Below are 18,820 nucleotides of genomic sequence, written 5' to 3' on the forward strand. Positions count from 1 at the left end.
CCAGCCCATTCTCAACCTCAAGGCATTGAACAAGTTTGTGAGAATCTCCAAGTTCCGTATGGAAACCCTTCGCTCTATTGTCTGGCCTTGGAACCTAAAGATTATATGGTCTCCCTGGATATACAGGATGCTTACCTGCATATTCCTATAGCAGTGTCGCATCAGCAATACCTGAGGTTTGCGGTTGGCAACCTCCATTACCAGTTTCGGGCGTTACCTTTTGGTTTAACCACGGCTCCGCGAGTCTTCACCAAAGTTATGGCGGTGATGACGGCGGTATTCTGCTGTCAAGGGGTCAGGATCCTACCAGATCTGGACAACTTGTTGATCCTGGCAAATTCCCCAGAAATTCTCCTACGTCACCTAGATCTGAATGTCTGGTTTCTACAAGCCCACGGGTGGCTCATCAACTGGAAGAAATCCTCCTTGGTTCCTGCTCAGAGCATGGTGCACCTTGGAGCGCTATTGGACACTCACTACCAGCGGTTGTTCTTGTCTCAGGAGAAAGTCCTGAAGCTTCAGGACATGATTTGTTGCTTCCTATCTCGTCCGCAAGTGTCGATACATTCGGCATTGCAGTAGCTGGGCCTCATGGTGTCAGCATTCCACATGGTGAAGTATGCTCAATTTCATTCTTGCCCTCTCCAGAGGCTGATTCTCGCCAAGTGGGAAGGCCTGCCTCACCGGATAAGGTCTCACATGATCTCATTGACTCCGGAGGTCTGTCTGTCGCTGTACTGGTGGCTCCAGGACCAACGATTGTGCAGGGGTCGTCCCTTCTGGATACCCAACTGGGTCCTGTTGACGACGGATGCCAGCCTAAGGAGTTGGGGCGTGGTGTTTTAGCAACACTCCCTTCAGGGTCGGTGGACCAAGGAGGAGTCTCTCCACCCGATCAACATTCTGGAATTGCGGGCGGTCTTCAACTCATTGAACCTGGCCCAACATTTAATACAGAACCGTCCTGTTCAAGTACAGTCGGACAACGTCACCACAGTGGCTTGCATAAATCATCAAGGCGGCACTCGAAGCCGCTTGGCAATGAAGGAAGTCTCACGGATTCTTCAATGGGCGGAATGCCATCTACCGGCCATATCGGCAATATTCATTCCGGGAGTCCTGAATTGGGAAGCAGACTTTCTCAGTCATCAGGACGTACACGCCGGAGAGTGGGACCTCCATCCAGAAGTGTTTCAACTCCTAGTGGAAAGGTGGGGCCTTCCAGACCTGGATCTGATGGCGTCTCAACACAATCACAAGGTTCCGGTCTACGGAGCAAGGACAAGGGATCCTCAAGCAGCATTCTTGGATGCACTGGTGGTGCCATGGAAGTTTCGGCTGCTGTACGTGTTCCCTCTGGTATCACTCCTGCCCAGGGTAATTCAGAAGTTCGCAGGAAGGAGGAATCCTGCTTCTCATAGCTCCAGCGTGGCCCAGACGGCACTGGTTCTCAGACCTTCAGGGCCTCTCGTCAGAGTGTCCAATTCTACTTCCACAACGCCCAGACCTCCTCGTTCAGGGCCCCTGTGTCTACCAGGACCTGGCCTGGCTGTCTTTGAAGGCGTGGCTCTTGAAGCTTCCGTCTTGAGGGCTAAAGGGTTTTCTGAGGCGGTCATTCAAACTATGTTGCGGGCCCGGAAACCGGCTTCTGCTCGGATTTACCATAGGGTCTGGCATTCCTACTTTGTTTGGTGCGCATCTAACAATTATGACGTTTCCAAGTTTAGTACATCCAAGCTTTTGGCTTTTCTTCAGCAGGGCCTAGACTTAGGCCTGCGTCTGGCCTCCCTCAAGGTTCATATTTCTGCCTCGTCGGTGTGGTTTCAGAGAAAAATTGCGGCCTTACCTGATGTTCATACCTTTACTCAGGGTGTGTTGCATATCCAACCTCCCTATGTCCCGCCTGTGGCTCCTTGGGACTTGTCAGTGGTTTTGGAGGCGTTACAAGAGTCTCCGTTTGAACCTCTTGGTTCGGCTGATCTTAAGTGGCTTTCCCTTAAGGTGGTGTTTCTGCTGGCTATTGCCACTGCTAGAAGAGTGTCAGATTTGGGTGCCTTGTCTTGTAGTTCCCCATATCTGGTATTTCACCGTGACTGGGCAGTTCTTAGGACCCGTCCAGGTTATTTACCTAAGGTAGTGTCTTCTTTCCACCTTAAGCAGGAGATTGTGGTTCCGGCCTTTAATTCTCCTGAGTTGTTGTCCAAAGAGCTGTCTTTGGATGTGGTATGGGCTCTCCGTATCTATGTGAAGAGAACTGCTTCTATTAGGAAATCTGATTCTCTCTTTGTTCTGTTTGGTTTTCACAAACGTGGCTGGCCTGCTCACAAGCAGACTTTGGCCAGATGGATTAGAATGGTGATTGCACATGCTTATGTGAAGGCTGGTCTGTCCGCTCCTGCTCACATTATGGCCCATTCTACTCGGTCTGTTGGACCTTCTTGGGTGGCCCGCCGTGGTGCGACCCTTGAACAGTTGTGCAAGGTGGCTACGTGGTCCTCAGTGAACACGTTCATAAGGTTCTATGCCTTCGATACTGCCGCTTCCTTTGGATGCTTCCTTTGGATGCCGGGTTCTTGTGCCCGCTACAGTGCATCCCCTCCCATAAGGAACTGCTTTAGGACATCCCCAATGTCTATCCTTGTTGAGCCCAGTGTACCCCGCAGCAGAAATCGAGATTTATGGTAAGAACTTAACTTTGTTAAATCTCTTTCTGCGAGGTACACTGGGCTCCACAAGGTGCCCACCCTGACGCACTTAGCTTTTTTGGGTTGGTATGGCATTAGCCGCTGACACTTCTCCTGTCGTGAAAGTGTGGTGTATGTGGCTACTAACTGTTGTCGTCTCTTTTCCTGCTACTGCATTGGACTGGTTAACTAAAAACTGAGCTCCTGTGCAGGGAGGCGGGGTTATAGAGGAGGCGGCGCTATGCATCTTGGGAACAGTCAAAGCTTTTGCGCCTGTTGGTGCCTCAGATCAAGATCCTACCCTCTCCAATGTCTATCCTTGTGGAGCCCAGTGTATCTCGCAGAAAGAGATGTAACAAAGGTAAGTTCTTACCATAAATATCATTTTTTCGGGGACATAGCTGCAAATATTATGTGATAAATGGGCCCATCTGTCTCTCTCCTTCTCCATATCCTACCCCCCTCTTTCTCCCTCCTTTTCTCTGCCTATCTCTCTATCTCCCCCTTTCTCTCTCGGTTGTCGAGGTGCCACCTGACCTGCAGTCATTTACTTCTACCACTGTCTACTCCAGCGGGGTAAGACTTCATGGTCATGCTGGGTGATGCCTGCTGTGCTGGCTCAGAGGCGGAACTACAGATGTTGCTGCCACTCATCCATCATTGCCGCATGTATGGCATGACTAGTGTGCCTTAGTCTATGATGCACGCGTGCATATTCACGCGCATGCCATAGACTTCTATGGAGCAAACACTGGCTGCAATTATTCGCAACACAGTGTACAGTGCAGCTTGCCGCGAAGCATATGCTCATGGGTACGCACTGCAGCAAAGATGAGGCTGGCTACATCTGAAGTGGCAGTGCTAGGGACACCAGCCAAAATCTGCCTAGGGCATCAAATTGATTAGGGCTAGTTCTGGGCATAATGTGAATTGTGGATCATACCGTGTTGCTTAATGTGAATTTCGGCTCATACCGTTGTGGCATGTGAATTTGGATCATACCGTGTGACATAGTGTGAATTTTGGCTCATACCATGTGGCATATGGTGAATTTGGATCATACCGTGTGGAATAATGTGAATTTGGATCTTACTCTGTGGCATAATGTGAATTTGGATCATACTGTGTGGCGTAATGTGAATTTCAGCTCATACTGTGTGGTGTAATGTGAGTAAGTGGCACTACTGTCAGTAGCTTGTGAGCATGGGGACACGTATGACAAATGCTGGTGTCCTGCGGAGGAAGAGTGTGATGGCATAAAAAGAGGCAAATGTGGCTCTGATGGCACGTGTATATTTTAAACTGTACTTGTGTTAAATTAAAACTCAAATGCTCAGCCCCCTACATCTCCTGTACTTTTCAGAATGTGCCACTCAAAATTAGGGTATAGGTGCTTGGGGGTGCAAAGGGTGGGGGGTGCATATGCACCTAGGCCCACCACTCTTTAGTTCCGCCACTGGGTCAGGGATAGGTTGAAGAAGTGTAAGCAGCGATAGGGTGCAGCGGCAGCTAGGAGTCTGGGTTATACCGTAGCAGACAGTCAGTACCGGCCGGTGGTCGCACCATTATGTTTCATTTTATTTCTCTGGGGCATATTAAATCTACTTTATTATTAGGAACTAGGGAGAAATTAGATTATGCCATGTGATTTTACTGAGAGAATGTAAAATAGTGCTAGATATGTCCCTGGGCAGTACTAGACACACCCAAAAGGTGGTGATAGACACACCCAAAAGGAGGTGCTAGACACGCCCCTCCTGCGGTGCACCCCATAATAAAATAAGCTGCGCACGCCTATGGACAGTATTTGATCCTAGGCTTAAGTCATATATTGTGTCTTTCTTTCCAATGGGCACAAATCTGCAGAGATGTAAAGAGCTGTTGGTGAGAAAACTGTAAGCTCAAGCGGAACATAACACGGCAACATCTTCTTCATTTTCTCTGGCAACTGCTGCTGTGAGGAAAAAACTGAATTTTCCTAAGAGACCCGCTGACGGTGATGCAGATCAGTCAGGAACAACTTTTGACATCTGGTCCGAACTGATGGAGCTGCATACAATTACTGACATGTCTACTGTCACTGTATATGATGCTGTCACCATTGAAAGAATGGTTGATGATTATTTTTTAGTGATAGCATCCTAATAGGCATGTCAGACAGTCCGTTTCGATACTGTCAGGAAAAAGAGGCAATTTAGCCTTTAGTGTTATAGCAGGGCTCAGGTTTCAGGATTAATTTTATTGCTGCCTACACAGTTATCCTTCTTGGTCAAAGAAGCCTTGAGAGTGTGCCGTCCCCATCCCCCTCTTCCATTTTGTTTGCTGTTAGCTGGTGTCAGCTTTTTTAGTGGTGGGAAAGAACGGTTTGCTTTCACCATCTGCTTCTGAACTTGAGGTGCTCACCCCTCCAATACATGACTTAGACTGATTCTACCCTACTGTGGTCTGGAGCACCATAGGTCTTGGTGGGCCTCATGTTGTGTCATTGGGGTGGGGGAGGTGGATACCTTGAAAGAGGAAATGCGTGGGGATCTGGTTTCCCATAGGTAGATCGGTGTGAGTATGCAGATGGGGATATTGCTTTGTGGGGCCATTCTTTCTGCACCACCTTACCTCATCTATTCTTTCATTCTTCCTCATTTAGTTAGTTCCTGGTTAGTGAGTAGTTAGGAACAGCGAAATTGTAAAAAGATTAAAATGTAAATAAAGCTGACCTTACTTTTCCCCTTATACTGTACATGTCTGTCATTATTTCCTTGTTGTTTCAAAAAAATACCAAAGAAGGTAGAAAAGAACTCTCCTACAATGGGGCACTCAAAATTTTTTATAGTGCATGTACACCAAATGTGGGATCACAAAATGGGGGAAGAAAAACAAAAAAATATAATGACAACATATTAAGACTTAACTTTTATTATGAATCCAAATGTAAAATTGTGTAGAGATTATGATCTCTATATTAAAAAGGCGAAATATAGACACAATACATACAATACAACATGTAACAGTTTAAAAGGTACAGGTTGTGAATAAACTCCACCGGGCCTTAGCCCTATCAATAAAGGAGTATTATTTTATGAATGATATTCAATAACAACAGAAAGACAAGACCTCAAGGCGTGTTTCGTGGTTCTGCTGCCTCGTATGTGCTACAGCATTACATACGTGGTGAGAGACAATTACTCATGCCAGTCTCTAGAGTCATAGACAGTGCCAGAGCATCCACAGAGAGTGTCACATTCACTTCTACTTTTGGTTGATGACACCAAGGTCAGCGCAGCCAATGAGAGAGCTACTAACACTCTACCTGCTCTGGTGTTGAAAGGATGAATTACAAGAAAATGACAGTATATTTTAACTTTTAAAAGAAGCAGATAGTATAGAGAGGCAAGACTGTATGGCAAACTTCGTGGTTCTGCTACCACGCATGTGCTATTGCATTATATGCGTGTTGAAATACCATTACTGGTGCCAGTCTATGGAAGTGCAGACTGGGCCAGATCAATATGCAATGTGTCTCATTCGCCTCCAGCCCTGGCTGATGATACTATGATCAGTGCAGCCAGTTTGGGGGTTACTGACACTATGCTGTTCTGGTGTTGAAAGAGACACAGAAGGCCTGTTAAATTCAGTATTGAGAGGAGGGATATCACATTGACTTGTTTCAGTATAAATAAGAAGAAAATCTATCCCTTTAGTTATTGCCTTCTGATACCAGTTGCTAATTGGTCTCTAAGGAGAAGTGTGCTTATTTACTGTAAACATCTATTGACATGTGAAGCACCTTATCCACAATAAAGATCAGCACGCAATGTTTAACACATGAATAATAATCATTTTACTCAGTACTCATCATAGATGATGCTAGGATTGAATTTTCTATATATACATAGGTAAATAATACACTGTGATTATAACCTATTTTTAAAACGTGCTGGCTCATATTAATGCATTGGCCTCCTTTCTTATACTCCTAAACTCTTATGAAGTCATTAATGGTAATTCATCCTAATAACAACATTGGATCTATTATGTTTCACTCTCCTGTCTGTGAAGCACAGTGGTTACACAACTACAAACAGATGGTCTGTTGTCCCTGGCAATAGTTCTTAAGAGAGGCTAAAGTCTATATTATAGCCCTTGATACAATGAGGAGTTAATTCCTCTGAGTATTACATTCATACAGAGACCAGGGTTTAATTAATTTATGTATGTAGTTATAACCTTTAAATGTACTGAGTGCCTCATAACATAATATTTCAGGATTTACACTGCTGTATTGAATAGATAGAATCATTCATGTATCAAAAAACATGAAAATAAAACATATATTAACTGTAAATCGTGCGTGTGCAGCCTATAATGGCCTTTTGCCCCTGGCAGCAACTATCTAAATGGGCGGTATCTCTATGCCACGCGTGGACCATACATGTGTCAGCTTGCAATTCGTTATAGCATCAGGCCATCTGTTGCTGTCAGCTGCAGGCTTCACAGTTTGAAATAATGTTATGTCATAAAACCTGTACCGGGGGGCAGCCCGCCGTGCGCACTGGTGGGGTGCCCGCAACGCTCCTTCCTTTAACGTACATTTCGCCTGGTGGCTTTGTGAACAAGCCACCAGGCGAAACGTACGTTAAAGGAAGGAGCATTGGGGGCACCCCGCCAGTGCGCACGGCGGGCTGCCCCCCGGTACAGGTTTTATGACATAACATTATTTTAAACTGTGAAGCCTGCAGCTGACAGCAACGGATGGCCTGATGCTATAATGAATCGCAAGCTGACACATGTATGGTCCACGCGTGGCATAGAGATACCGCCCATTTAGATAGTTGCTGCCAGGGGCAAAAGGCCATTATAGGCTGCACACGCACGATTTACAGTTAATATATGTTTTATTTTCATGTCTTTTTGTTACATAAATGATTCTATCTATTCAATACAGCAGTGTAAATCCTGATATATTATGTTATGAGGCACTCAGTACATTTAAAGGTTATAACTACATACATAAATTAATTAAACCCTGGTCTCTGTATGAATGTAATACTCAGAGGAATTAACTCCTCATTGTATCAAGGGCTATAATATAGACTTTAGCCTCTCTTAAGAACTATTGCCAGGGACAACAGACCATATGTTTGTAGTTGTGTAACCACTGTGCTTCACAGACAGGAGAGTTAAACATAATAGATCCAATGTTGTTATTAGGATGAATTACCATTAATGACTTCATAAGAGTTTAGGAGTATAAGAAAGGAGGCCAATGCATTAATATGAGCCAGCATGTTTTGAAAATAGGTTATAATCACGGTGTATTATTTACCTATGTATATATAGAAAATTCAATCCTAGCATCATCTATGATGAGTACTGAGTAAAATGATTATTATTCATGTGTTAAACATTGCGTGCTGATCTTTATTGTGGATAAGGTGCTTCACGTGTCAATAGATGTTTACAGTAAATAAGCACACTTCTCCTTAGAGACCAATTAGCAACTGGTATCAGAAGGCAATAACTAAAGGGATAGATTTTCTTCTTATTTATACTGAAACAAGTCAATGTGATATCCCTCCTCTCAATACTGAATTTAACAGGCCTTCTGTGTCTCTTTCAACACCAGAACAGCATAGTGTCAGTAACCCCCAAACTGGCTGCACTGATCATAGTATCATCAGCCAGGGCTGGAGGCGAATGAGACACATTGCATATTGATCTGGCCCAGTTTGCACTTCCATAGACTGGCACCAGTAATGGTCTCTCAACACGCATATAATGCAATAGCACATGCGTGGTAGCAGAACCACGAAGTTTGCCATACAGTATTGCCTCTCTATACTATCTGCTTCTTTTAAAAGTGAAAATATACTGTCATTTTCTTGTAATTCATCCTTTCAACACCAGAGCAGGTAGAGTGTTAGTAGCTCTCTCATTGGCTGCGCTGACCTTGGTGTCATCAACCAAAAGTAGAAGTGAATGTGACACTCTCTGTGGATGCTCTGGCACTGTCTATGACTCTAGAGACTGGCATGAGTAATGGTCTCTCATCACGTATGCAATGCTGTAGCACATACGAGGCAGCAGAACCACGAAACACGCCTTGAGGTCTTGTCTTTCTGTTGTTATTGAATATCATTCATAAAATAATTCTCCTTTATTGATAGGGCTAAGGCCCGGTGGAGTTTATTCACAACCTGTACCTTTTAAACTGTTACATGTTGTATTGTATGTATTGTGTCTATATTTCGCCTTTTTAATATAGAGATCATAATCTCTACACAATTTTACATTTGGATTCATAATAAAAGTTAAGTCTTAATATGTTGTCATTATACTTTTTTGTTTTTCTTCCCCCATTTTGTGATCCCACATTTGGTGTACATGCACTATAACATTTTTTGAGTGCAGCATTGTAGGAGAGTTCTTTTCTACCTTCTTTGGTATTTTTTTGAAACAATTTAACTTAACTCTCAGGGAGCACCCCCCAACATCCCTAATTGAGATTAAAGCATGAAAATTGCAAGATGTGTACATATTGGGGTATAAGTGTCACACATTTGGTGATTGTCTTTTGATCTATTGTCATCTCTATCTGGGTTCGCTCTTCAGGCTTGTGCAGACAACATTTCTTTCTATTATTTCCTTGTTGTCATGTTTAAGAGGTTTTACCTGTACTGGTAAGAGGGGGCACGTACGGTTCTGTGTCAGATGATAGGGAGTTTAGACCCAAAGCATATTGCCATATGTAATAGGTGTACAAGAGTTATACGTTTTATGCCTACTTGGGCTGATTCTGAGTAGAGAGCAAAGCAAAAACAAGCAAGTAACTCTAAAGTGCAGCTACAGTACTTACTTTTTATTGCTATGCTCCCTAATCACAGTCCAGCCCAATGTTTTACCATGAATGATTTTAGTTATAAGACCATTTTGGCATCATGCTTAAAATAAAATAAAATACTTATCTGAAGAAGGTGGGAGTTAGAAATTCCCTTAGATATAGGGCCACCGATGGCTTGTATCTACTAACAGTCCTCTGTATATTATATTTTGTAAGGTGGTGTAAGAGGAGACACATTGATTGATTTTGGATCTGGACCGACCATCTACCAAGTCCTTACTGCTTGTGATGTCTTTAACAACATAATCCTTTCTGATTTACTTGAACAAAACCGAGCTGAACTTCAGAAATGGTTGAGGAAGGATCCTGATGCTTTAGATTGGACTCATATGATCAAATGTGTATGCGAGCTTGAAGGGAACAGGTATGCTCAGTGTCTTCACTCAGTTGATCATTACTTAAACTTATTTTGTCTAACAAAGATAATACCACTTGGTACTGCAGCTTACTGGAATAACTCATGGGGGTAAATGTAATAGGGTCTGAGTTGCCAGTAGGGCAGAACTTCGGGCAAGAATGCCCATATTTTTAAAGCCCCAATCACAGGTGGAATTGCCTTGTAAATGATTGCTGCTTTAAAAATATGGGCATTCTCTCCCCAAAGTCCTGCACCTTCAGCACCTCGGACCCTATTACATTTTATCCCTTATATTCAATTAGGATTTCTGAACTAAATAGGCATGTGCATGGATACAGTATATGTGCTACTAAATCATTTCAGCATTATACACAGTGGTGTATCTATAATGGGTGCAGTTTGTGCTGTGCGCACGGGCCCCTTGGTATAGGGGGGCCCACACTGCACATGCTGCATCCATTTCTTCAATACTTACCTCTCCAGTGTGCCACATCAGCAGCGCTACAAATTCACCAGGAAAAATAAAGCGGTGGCCATTTTTCTGGCATTTTGCACATGTGCAGAAGGGAAATCACTTGTATAATGGCCGCTGTGCCATTTTCCTGGAGACCTGCACATGCGCAGTAGGCTCTGTCACAATGCCTGAGTCTACTAGTGCATACTGATATGCTGCAGGTTAGAGAGGAGGGGCACCGGATGGAGACTGCACATGGGCCCCCTCCTCTCTTAGCGTGTCATTTTGACCTGATCGCTCACTGCAGTTTATCGCAGTGCAGCGATCAGGTCAGAACTGCGCATGCACTGGCGCCACAGTGCGCTGACGCATGGCTGACAGCCGATTGCTGTCGTTGCCTAGCGATCGCCTCTTCCTGATTGACAGACAGAGGCGGTCGCTGGGCGGTAGAGGGCGGTATGGCGGCGTTTTGTCACCGTTTTGTGGGCGCGGTCCGGCCAACGCAGATGCTGTGATCCAGACGTGTGATGTCACATGCAGCCGCTGCGAAACAGGGCAGCGACGAGTAACTCCCGGCAAACCGCAGGAGCCGCTGTGCGATGCTTTTGTACTTGTGGCCTGACATGCGGGGCGGACTAGCCCTGTTCTGGGCGTCCCCCCGCATGTCAGCGTAAGCGATCGTAGCTATGTTAAATTTATCACAGCTATGATGAGGTCAGAATGACCCCCAAAATACCCTCCTGTATATACATATACAAAATAACAGCAAAAGGATGTTTGAGTCTTACTGATTACTGCTATCAATTTTGTGTGGTATTATTCTTAAAGCCATTGTAATTTTGGGCACCTTTAATTAGTCAGTTGGTTACTTTAAATATTCAGAACCTTATTGTTTGTTGTATAAGAGACTAGAGATGAGCGGGTTCGGTTTCTTTGAATCCGAACCCGCACGAACTTCACTTTTTTTTCCACGGGTCCGAGCGACTCGGATCTTCCCGCCTTGCTCGGTTAACCCGAGCGCGCCCGAACGTCATCATGACGCTGTCGGATTCTCGCGAGGCTCGGATTCTATCGCGAGACTCGGATTCTATATAAGGAGCCGCGCGTCGCCACCATTTTCACTCGTGCATTGAGATTGATAGGGAGAGGACGTGTCTGGCGTCCTCTCCATTAGAATAGAGATAGATAGATTAGATAGAGAGAGATTGTGCAGAGTCGCAGACAGAGTTAGTTTACCACAGTCAGTGACCAGTGCAGTTGCTAGTTAACTTTTATTTAATATAATATATCCGTTCACTTCTCTCTGCTATATCCGTTCTCTGCCTGAAAAAAAAAACGATACACAGCACAGTCAGTCACACAGTGTGACTCAGTCTGTGTGCACTCAGCTCAGCCCAGTGTGCTGCACAGTCATCAATGTATAAATTAAAAGCTTATAATTAATTGTGGGGGAGACTGGGGAGCACTGCAGGTTGTTAGCAGGAGCCAGGAGTACAATTATATTAATTAACAGTGCACACTTTTGCTGCAGGAGTGGTGACCAGTGCCTGACCACCAGTATAGTATTGTTGTATACTACTAATATCTCTTTAAATATCAACCAGTCTATATTAGCAGCAGACACAGTACAGTGCGGTAGTTCACGGCTGTGGCTACCTCTGTGTCGGCACACGGCAGGCAGTCCGTCCGACCAGAATTGTATTATTTATTATTATATACCTACCACCTAACCGTGGTTTTTTTTTCATTCTTTATACCGTCATAGTGTCATCCTAATTGTTACGAGTATACTACTATCTCTTTATCAACCAGTGTACAGTGCGGTAGTTCACGGCTGTGGCTACCTCTGTGTCGGCACACGGCAGGCAGTCCGTCCGACCAGAATTGTATTATTTATTATTATATACCTACCACCTAACCGTGGTTTTTTTTTCATTCTTTATACCGTCATAGTGTCATCCTAATTGTTACGAGTATACTACTATCTCTTTATCAACCAGTGTACAGTGCGGTAGTTCACGGCTGTGGCTACCTCTGTGTCGGCACACGGCAGGCAGTCCGTCCGACCAGAATTGTATTATTTATTATTATATACCTACCACCTAACCGTGGTTTTTTTTTCATTCTTTATACCGTCATAGTGTCATCCTAATTGTTACGAGTATACTACTATCTCTTTATCAACCAGTGTACAGTGCGGTAGTTCACGGCTGTGGCTACCTCTGTGTCGGCACACGGCAGGCAGTCCGTCCGACCAGAATTGTATTATTTATTATTATATACCTACCACCTAACCGTGGTTTTTTTTTCATTCTTTATACCGTCATAGTGTCATCCTAATTGTTACGAGTATACTACTATCTCTTTATCAACCAGTGTACAGTGCGGTAGTTCACGGCTGTGGCTACCTCTGTGTCGGCACACGGCAGGCAGTCTGTCCGACCAGAATTGTATTATTTATTATTATATACCTACCACCTAACCGTGGTTTTTTTTTCATTCTTTATACCGTCATAGTGTCATCCTAATTGTTACGAGTATTAGAGATGAGCGGGTTCGGTTTCTTTGAATCCGAACCCGCACGAACTTCACTTTTTTTTCCACGGGTCCGAGCGACTCGGATCTTCCCGCCTTGCTCGGTTAACCCGAGCGCGCCCGAACGTCATCATGACGCTGTCGGATTCTCGCGAGGCTCGGATTCTATCGCGAGACTCGGATTCTATATAAGGAGCCGCGCGTCGCCGCCATTTTCACTCGTGCATTGAGATTGATAGGGAGAGGACGTGTCTGGCGTCCTCTCCATTAGAATAGAGATAGATAGATTAGATAGAGAGAGATTGTGCAGAGTCGCAGACAGAGTTAGTTTACCACAGTCAGTGACCAGTGCAGCAGCTAGTTAACTTTTATTTAATATAATATATCCGTTCACTTCTCTCTGCTATATCCGTTCTCTGCCTGAAAAAAAAAAACGATACACAGCACAGTCAGTCACACAGTGTGACTCAGTCTGTGTGCACTCAGCTCAGCCCAGTGTGCTGCACAGTCATCAATGTATAAATTAAAAGCTTATAATTAATTGTGGGGGAGACTGGGGAGCACTGCAGGTTGTTAGCAGGAGCCAGGAGTACAATTATATTAATTAACAGTGCACACTTTTGCTGCAGGAGTGGTGACCAGTGCCTGACCACCAGTATAGTATTGTTGTATACTACTAATATCTCTTTAAATATCAACCAGTCTATATTAGCAGCAGACACAGTACAGTGCGGTAGTTCACGGCTGTGGCTACCTCTGTGTCGGCACACGGCAGGCAGTCCGTCCGACCAGAATTGTATTATTTATTATTATATACCTACCACCTAACCGTGGTTTTTTTTTCATTCTTTATACCGTCATAGTGTCATCCTAATTGTTACGAGTATACTACTATCTCTTTATCAACCAGTGTACAGTGCGGTAGTTCACGGCTGTGGCTACCTCTGTGTCGGCACACGGCAGGCAGTCCGTCCGACCAGAATTGTATTATTTATTATTATATACCTACCACCTAACCGTGGTTTTTTTTTCATTCTTTATACCGTCATAGTGTCATCCTAATTGTTACGAGTATACTACTATCTCTTTATCAACCAGTGTACAGTGCGGTAGTTCACGGCTGTGGCTACCTCTGTGTCGGCACACGGCAGGCAGTCCGTCCGACCAGAATTGTATTATTTATTATTATATACCTACCACCTAACCGTGGTTTTTTTTTCATTCTTTATACCGTCATAGTGTCATCCTAATTGTTACGAGTATACTACTATCTCTTTATCAACCAGTGTACAGTGCGGTAGTTCACGGCTGTGGCTACCTCTGTGTCGGCACACGGCAGGCAGTCCGTCCGACCAGAATTGTATTATTTATTATTATATACCTACCACCTAACCGTGGTTTTTTTTTCATTCTTTATACCGTCATAGTGTCATCCTAATTGTTACGAGTATACTACTATCTCTTTATCAACCAGTGTACAGTGCGGTAGTTCACGGCTGTGGCTACCTCTGTGTCGGCACACGGCAGGCAGTCCGTCCGACCAGAATTGTATTATTTATTATTATATACCTACCACCTAACCGTGGTTTTTTTTTCATTCTTTATACCGTCATAGTGTCATCCTAATTGTTACGAGTATACTACTATCTCTTTATCAACCAGTGTACAGTGCGGTAGTTCACGGCTGTGGCTACCTCTGTGTCGGCACACGGCAGGCAGTCCGTCCGACCAGAATTGTATTATTTATTATTATATACCTACCACCTAACCGTGGTTTTTTTTTCATTCTTTATACCGTCATAGTGTCATACTAGTTGTTACGAGTATACTACTATCTCTTTATCAACCAGTGTACAGTGCGGTAGTTCACGGCTGTGGCTACCTCTGTGTCGGCAGTCGGCAGGCAGTCCGTCCATCCATAATTGTATTATTATTATAATATATACCACCTAACCGTGGTTTTTTTTTCATTCTTTATACCGTCGTCATAGTGTCATACTAGTTGTTACGAGTATACTACTATCTCTTTATCAACCAGTGTACAGTGCGGTAGTTCACGGCTGTGGCTACCTCTGTGTCGGCAGTCGGCAGGCAGTCCGTCCATCCATAATTGTATTATTATTATAATATATACCACCTAACCGTGGTTTTTTTTTCATTCTTTATACCGTCGTCATAGTGTCATACTAGTTGTTACGAGTATACTACTATCTCTTTATCAACCAGTGTACAGTGCGGTAGTTCACGGCTGTGGCTACCTCTGTGTCGGCAGTCGGCAGGCAGTCCGTCCATCCATAATTGTATTATTATTATAATATATACCACCTAACCGTGGTTTTTTTTTCATTCTTTATACCGTCGTCATAGTGTCATACTAGTTGTTACGAGTATACTACTATCTCTTTATCAACCAGTGTACAGTGCGGTAGTTCACGGCTGTGGCTACCTCTGTGTCGGCAGTCGGCAGGCAGTCCGTCCATCCATAATTGTATTATTATTATAATATATACCACCTAACCGTGGTTTTTTTTTCATTCTTTATACCGTCGTCATAGTGTCATACTAGTTGTTACGAGTATACTACTATCTCTTTATCAACCAGTGTACAGTGCGGTAGTTCACGGCTGTGGCTACCTCTGTGTCGGCAGTCGGCAGGCAGTCCGTCCATCCATAATTGTATTATTATTATAATATATACCACCTAACCGTGGTTTTTTTATACCACCTAACCGTGGCAGTCCGTCCATAATTGTATACTAGTATCCAATCCATCCATCTCCATTGTTTACCTGAGGTGCCTTTTAGTTCTGCCTATAAAATATGGAGAACAAAAAAGTTGAGGTTCCAAAATTAGGGAAAGATCAAGATCCACTTCCACCTCGTGCTGAAGCTGCTGCCACTAGTCATGGCCGAGACGATGAAATGCCAGCAACGTCGTCTGCCAAGGCCGATGCCCAATGTCATAGTACAGAGCATGTCAAATCCAAAACACCAAATATCAGAAAAAAAAGGACTCCAAAACCTAAAATAAAATTGTCGGAGGAGAAGCGTAAACTTGCCAATATGCCATTTACCACACGGAGTGGCAAGGAACGGCTGAGGCCCTGGCCTATGTTCATGGCTAGTGGTTCAGCTTCACATGAGGATGGAAGCACTCAGCCTCTCGCTAGAAAACTGAAAAGACTCAAGCTGGCAAAAGCACCGCAAAGAACTGTGCGTTCTTTGAAATCCCAAATCCACAAGGAGAGTCCAATTGTGTCGTTTGCGATGCCTGACCTTCCCAACACTGGACGTGAAGAGCATGCGCCTTCCACTATTTGCATGCCCCCTGCAAGTGCTGGAAGGAGCACCCGCAGTCCAGTTCCTGATAGTCAGATTGAAGATGTCAGTGTTGAAGTACACCAGGATGAGGAGGATATGGGTGTTGCTGGCGCTGGGGAGGAAATTGACCAGGAGGATTCTGATGGTGAGGTGGTTTGTTTAAGTCAGGCACCCGGGGAGACACCTGTTGTCCGTGGGAGGAATATGGCCGTTGACATGCCAGGTGAAAATACCAAAAAAATCAGCTCTTCGGTGTGGAGGTATTTCACCAGAAATGCGGACAACAGGTGTCAAGCCGTGTGTTCCCTTTGTCAAGCTGTAATAAGTAGGGGTAAGGACGTTAACCACCTCGGAACATCCTCCCTTATACGTCACCTGCAGCGCATTCATAATAAGTCAGTGACAAGTTCAAAAACTTTGGGTGACAGCGGAAGCAGTCCACTGACCAGTAAATCCCTTCCTCTTGTAACCAAGCTCACGCAAACCACCCCACCAACTCCCTCAGTGTCAATTTCCTCCTTCCCCAGGAATGCCAATAGTCCTGCAGGCCATGTCACTGGCAAGTCTGACGAGTCCTCTCCTGCCTGGGATTCCTCCGATGCATCCTTGCGTGTAACGCCTACTGCTGCTGGCGCTGCTGTTGTTGCCGCTGGGAGTCGATGGTCATCCCAGAGGGGAAGTCGTAAGCCCACTTGTACTACTTCCAGTAAGCAATTGACTGTTCAACAGTCCTTTGCGAGGAAGATGAAATATCACAGCAGTCATCCTACTGCAAAGCGGATAACTGAGGCCTTGGCATCCTGGGTGGTGAGAAACGTGGTTCCGGTATCCATCATTACTGCAGAGCCAACTAGAGACTTGTTGGAGGTACTGTGTCCCCGGTACCAAATACCATCTAGGTTCCATTTCTCTAGGCAGGCGATACCGAAAATGTACACAGACCTCAGAAAAAGAGTCACCAGTGTCCTAAAAAATGCAGCTGTACCCAATGTCCACTTAACCACGGACATGTGGACAAGTGGAGCAGGGCAGGGTCAGGACTATATGACTGTGACAGCCCACTGGGTAGATGTATGGACTCCCGCCGCAAGAACAGCAGCGGCGGCACCAGTAGCAGCATCTCGCAAACGCCAACTCTTTCCTAGGCAGGCTACGCTTTGTATCACCGCTTTCCAGAATACGCACACAGCTGAAAACCTCTTACGGCAACTGAGGAAGATCATCGCGGAATGGCTTACCCCAATTGGACTCTCCTGTGGATTTGTGGCATCGGACAACGCCAGCAATATTGTGTGTGCATTAAATCTGGGCCAATTCCAGCACGTCCCATGTTTTGCACATACCTTGAATTTGGTGGTGCAGAATTTTTTAAAAAACGACAGGGGCGTGCAAGAGATGCTGTCGGTGGCCAGAAGAATTGCGGGACACTTTCGGCGTACAGGCACCACGTACAGAAAACTGGAGCACCACCAAAAACTACTGAACCTGCCCTGCCATCATCTGAAGCAAGAAGTGGTAACGAGGTGGAATTCAACCCTCTATATGCTTCAGAGGTTGGAGGAGCAGCAAAAGGCCATTCAAGCCTATACAATTGAGCACGATATAGTAGGTGGAATGCACCTGTCTCAAGTGCAGTGGAGAATGATTTCAACGTTGTGCAAGGTTCTGATGCCCTTTGAACTTGCCACACGTGAAGTCAGTTCAGACACTGCCAGCCTGAGTCAGGTCATTCCCCTCATCAGGCTTTTGCAGAAGAAGCTGGAGGCATTGAAGAAGGAGCTAACACGGAGCGATTCCGCTAGGCATGTGGGACTTGTGGATGCAGCCCTTAATTCGCTTAACAAGGATTCACGGGTGGTCAATCTGTTGAAATCAGAGCACTACATTTTGGCCACCGTGCTCGATCCTAGATTTAAAGCCTACCTTGGATCTCTCTTTCCGGCAGACACAGGTCTGCTGGGGTTGAAAGACCTGCTGGTGACAAAATTGTCAAGTCAAGCGGAACGCGACCTGTCAACATCTCCTCCTTCACATTCTCCCGCAACTGGGGGTGCGAGGAAAAGGCTCAGAATTCCGAGCCCACCCGCTGGCGGTGATGCAGGGCAGTCTGGAGCGACTGCTGATGCTGACATCTGGTCCGGACTGAAGGACCTGACAACGATTACGGACATGTCGTCTACTGTCACTGCATATGATTCTCTCAACATTGATAGAATGGTGGAGGATTATATGAGTGACCGCATCCAAGTAGGCACGTCACACAGTCCGTACTTATACTGGCAGGAAAAAGAGGCAATTTGGAGGCCCTTGCACAAACTGGCTTTATTCTACCTAAGTTGCCCTCCCACAAGTGTGTACTCCGAAAGAGTGTTTAGTGCCGCCGCTCACCTTGTCAGCAATCGGCGTACGAGGTTACATCCAGAAAATGTGGAGAAGATGATGTTCATTAAAATGAATTATAATCAATTCCTCCGCGGAGACATTGACCAGCAGCAATTGCCTCCACAAAGTACACAGGGAGCTGAGATGGTGGATTCCAGTGGGGACGAATTGATAATCTGTGAGGAGGG

At 45.0% G+C, this 18,820-nt stretch overlaps 1 protein-coding gene across 4 annotated transcripts in view; it reads left to right on the plus strand.

The window, feature by feature from the left end:
• The window catches only part of LOC134966455 (indolethylamine N-methyltransferase-like), a 143,702-nt gene that overhangs the window by 59,115 nt on the left and 65,767 nt on the right, over nucleotides 1–18,820 (plus strand). For 2 of the 4 annotated variants that reach the window (XM_063943211.1, XM_063943210.1), the window contains exon 3: nucleotides 9,739–9,946. In XM_063943211.1, the coding sequence (XP_063799281.1) occupies nucleotides 9,739–9,946 (208 nt within the window). Of the gene's footprint in view, nucleotides 1–9,738; nucleotides 9,947–18,820 lie in introns of those variants that run through there. The other 2 variants (XM_063943208.1, XM_063943209.1) reach the window with 2 other exon arrangements.

The sequence above is a fragment of the Pseudophryne corroboree genome, chromosome 10 (genome assembly GCF_028390025.1).
Source record: "Pseudophryne corroboree isolate aPseCor3 chromosome 10, aPseCor3.hap2, whole genome shotgun sequence".
Classification (NCBI taxonomy): domain Eukaryota; kingdom Metazoa; phylum Chordata; class Amphibia; order Anura; family Myobatrachidae; genus Pseudophryne; species Pseudophryne corroboree.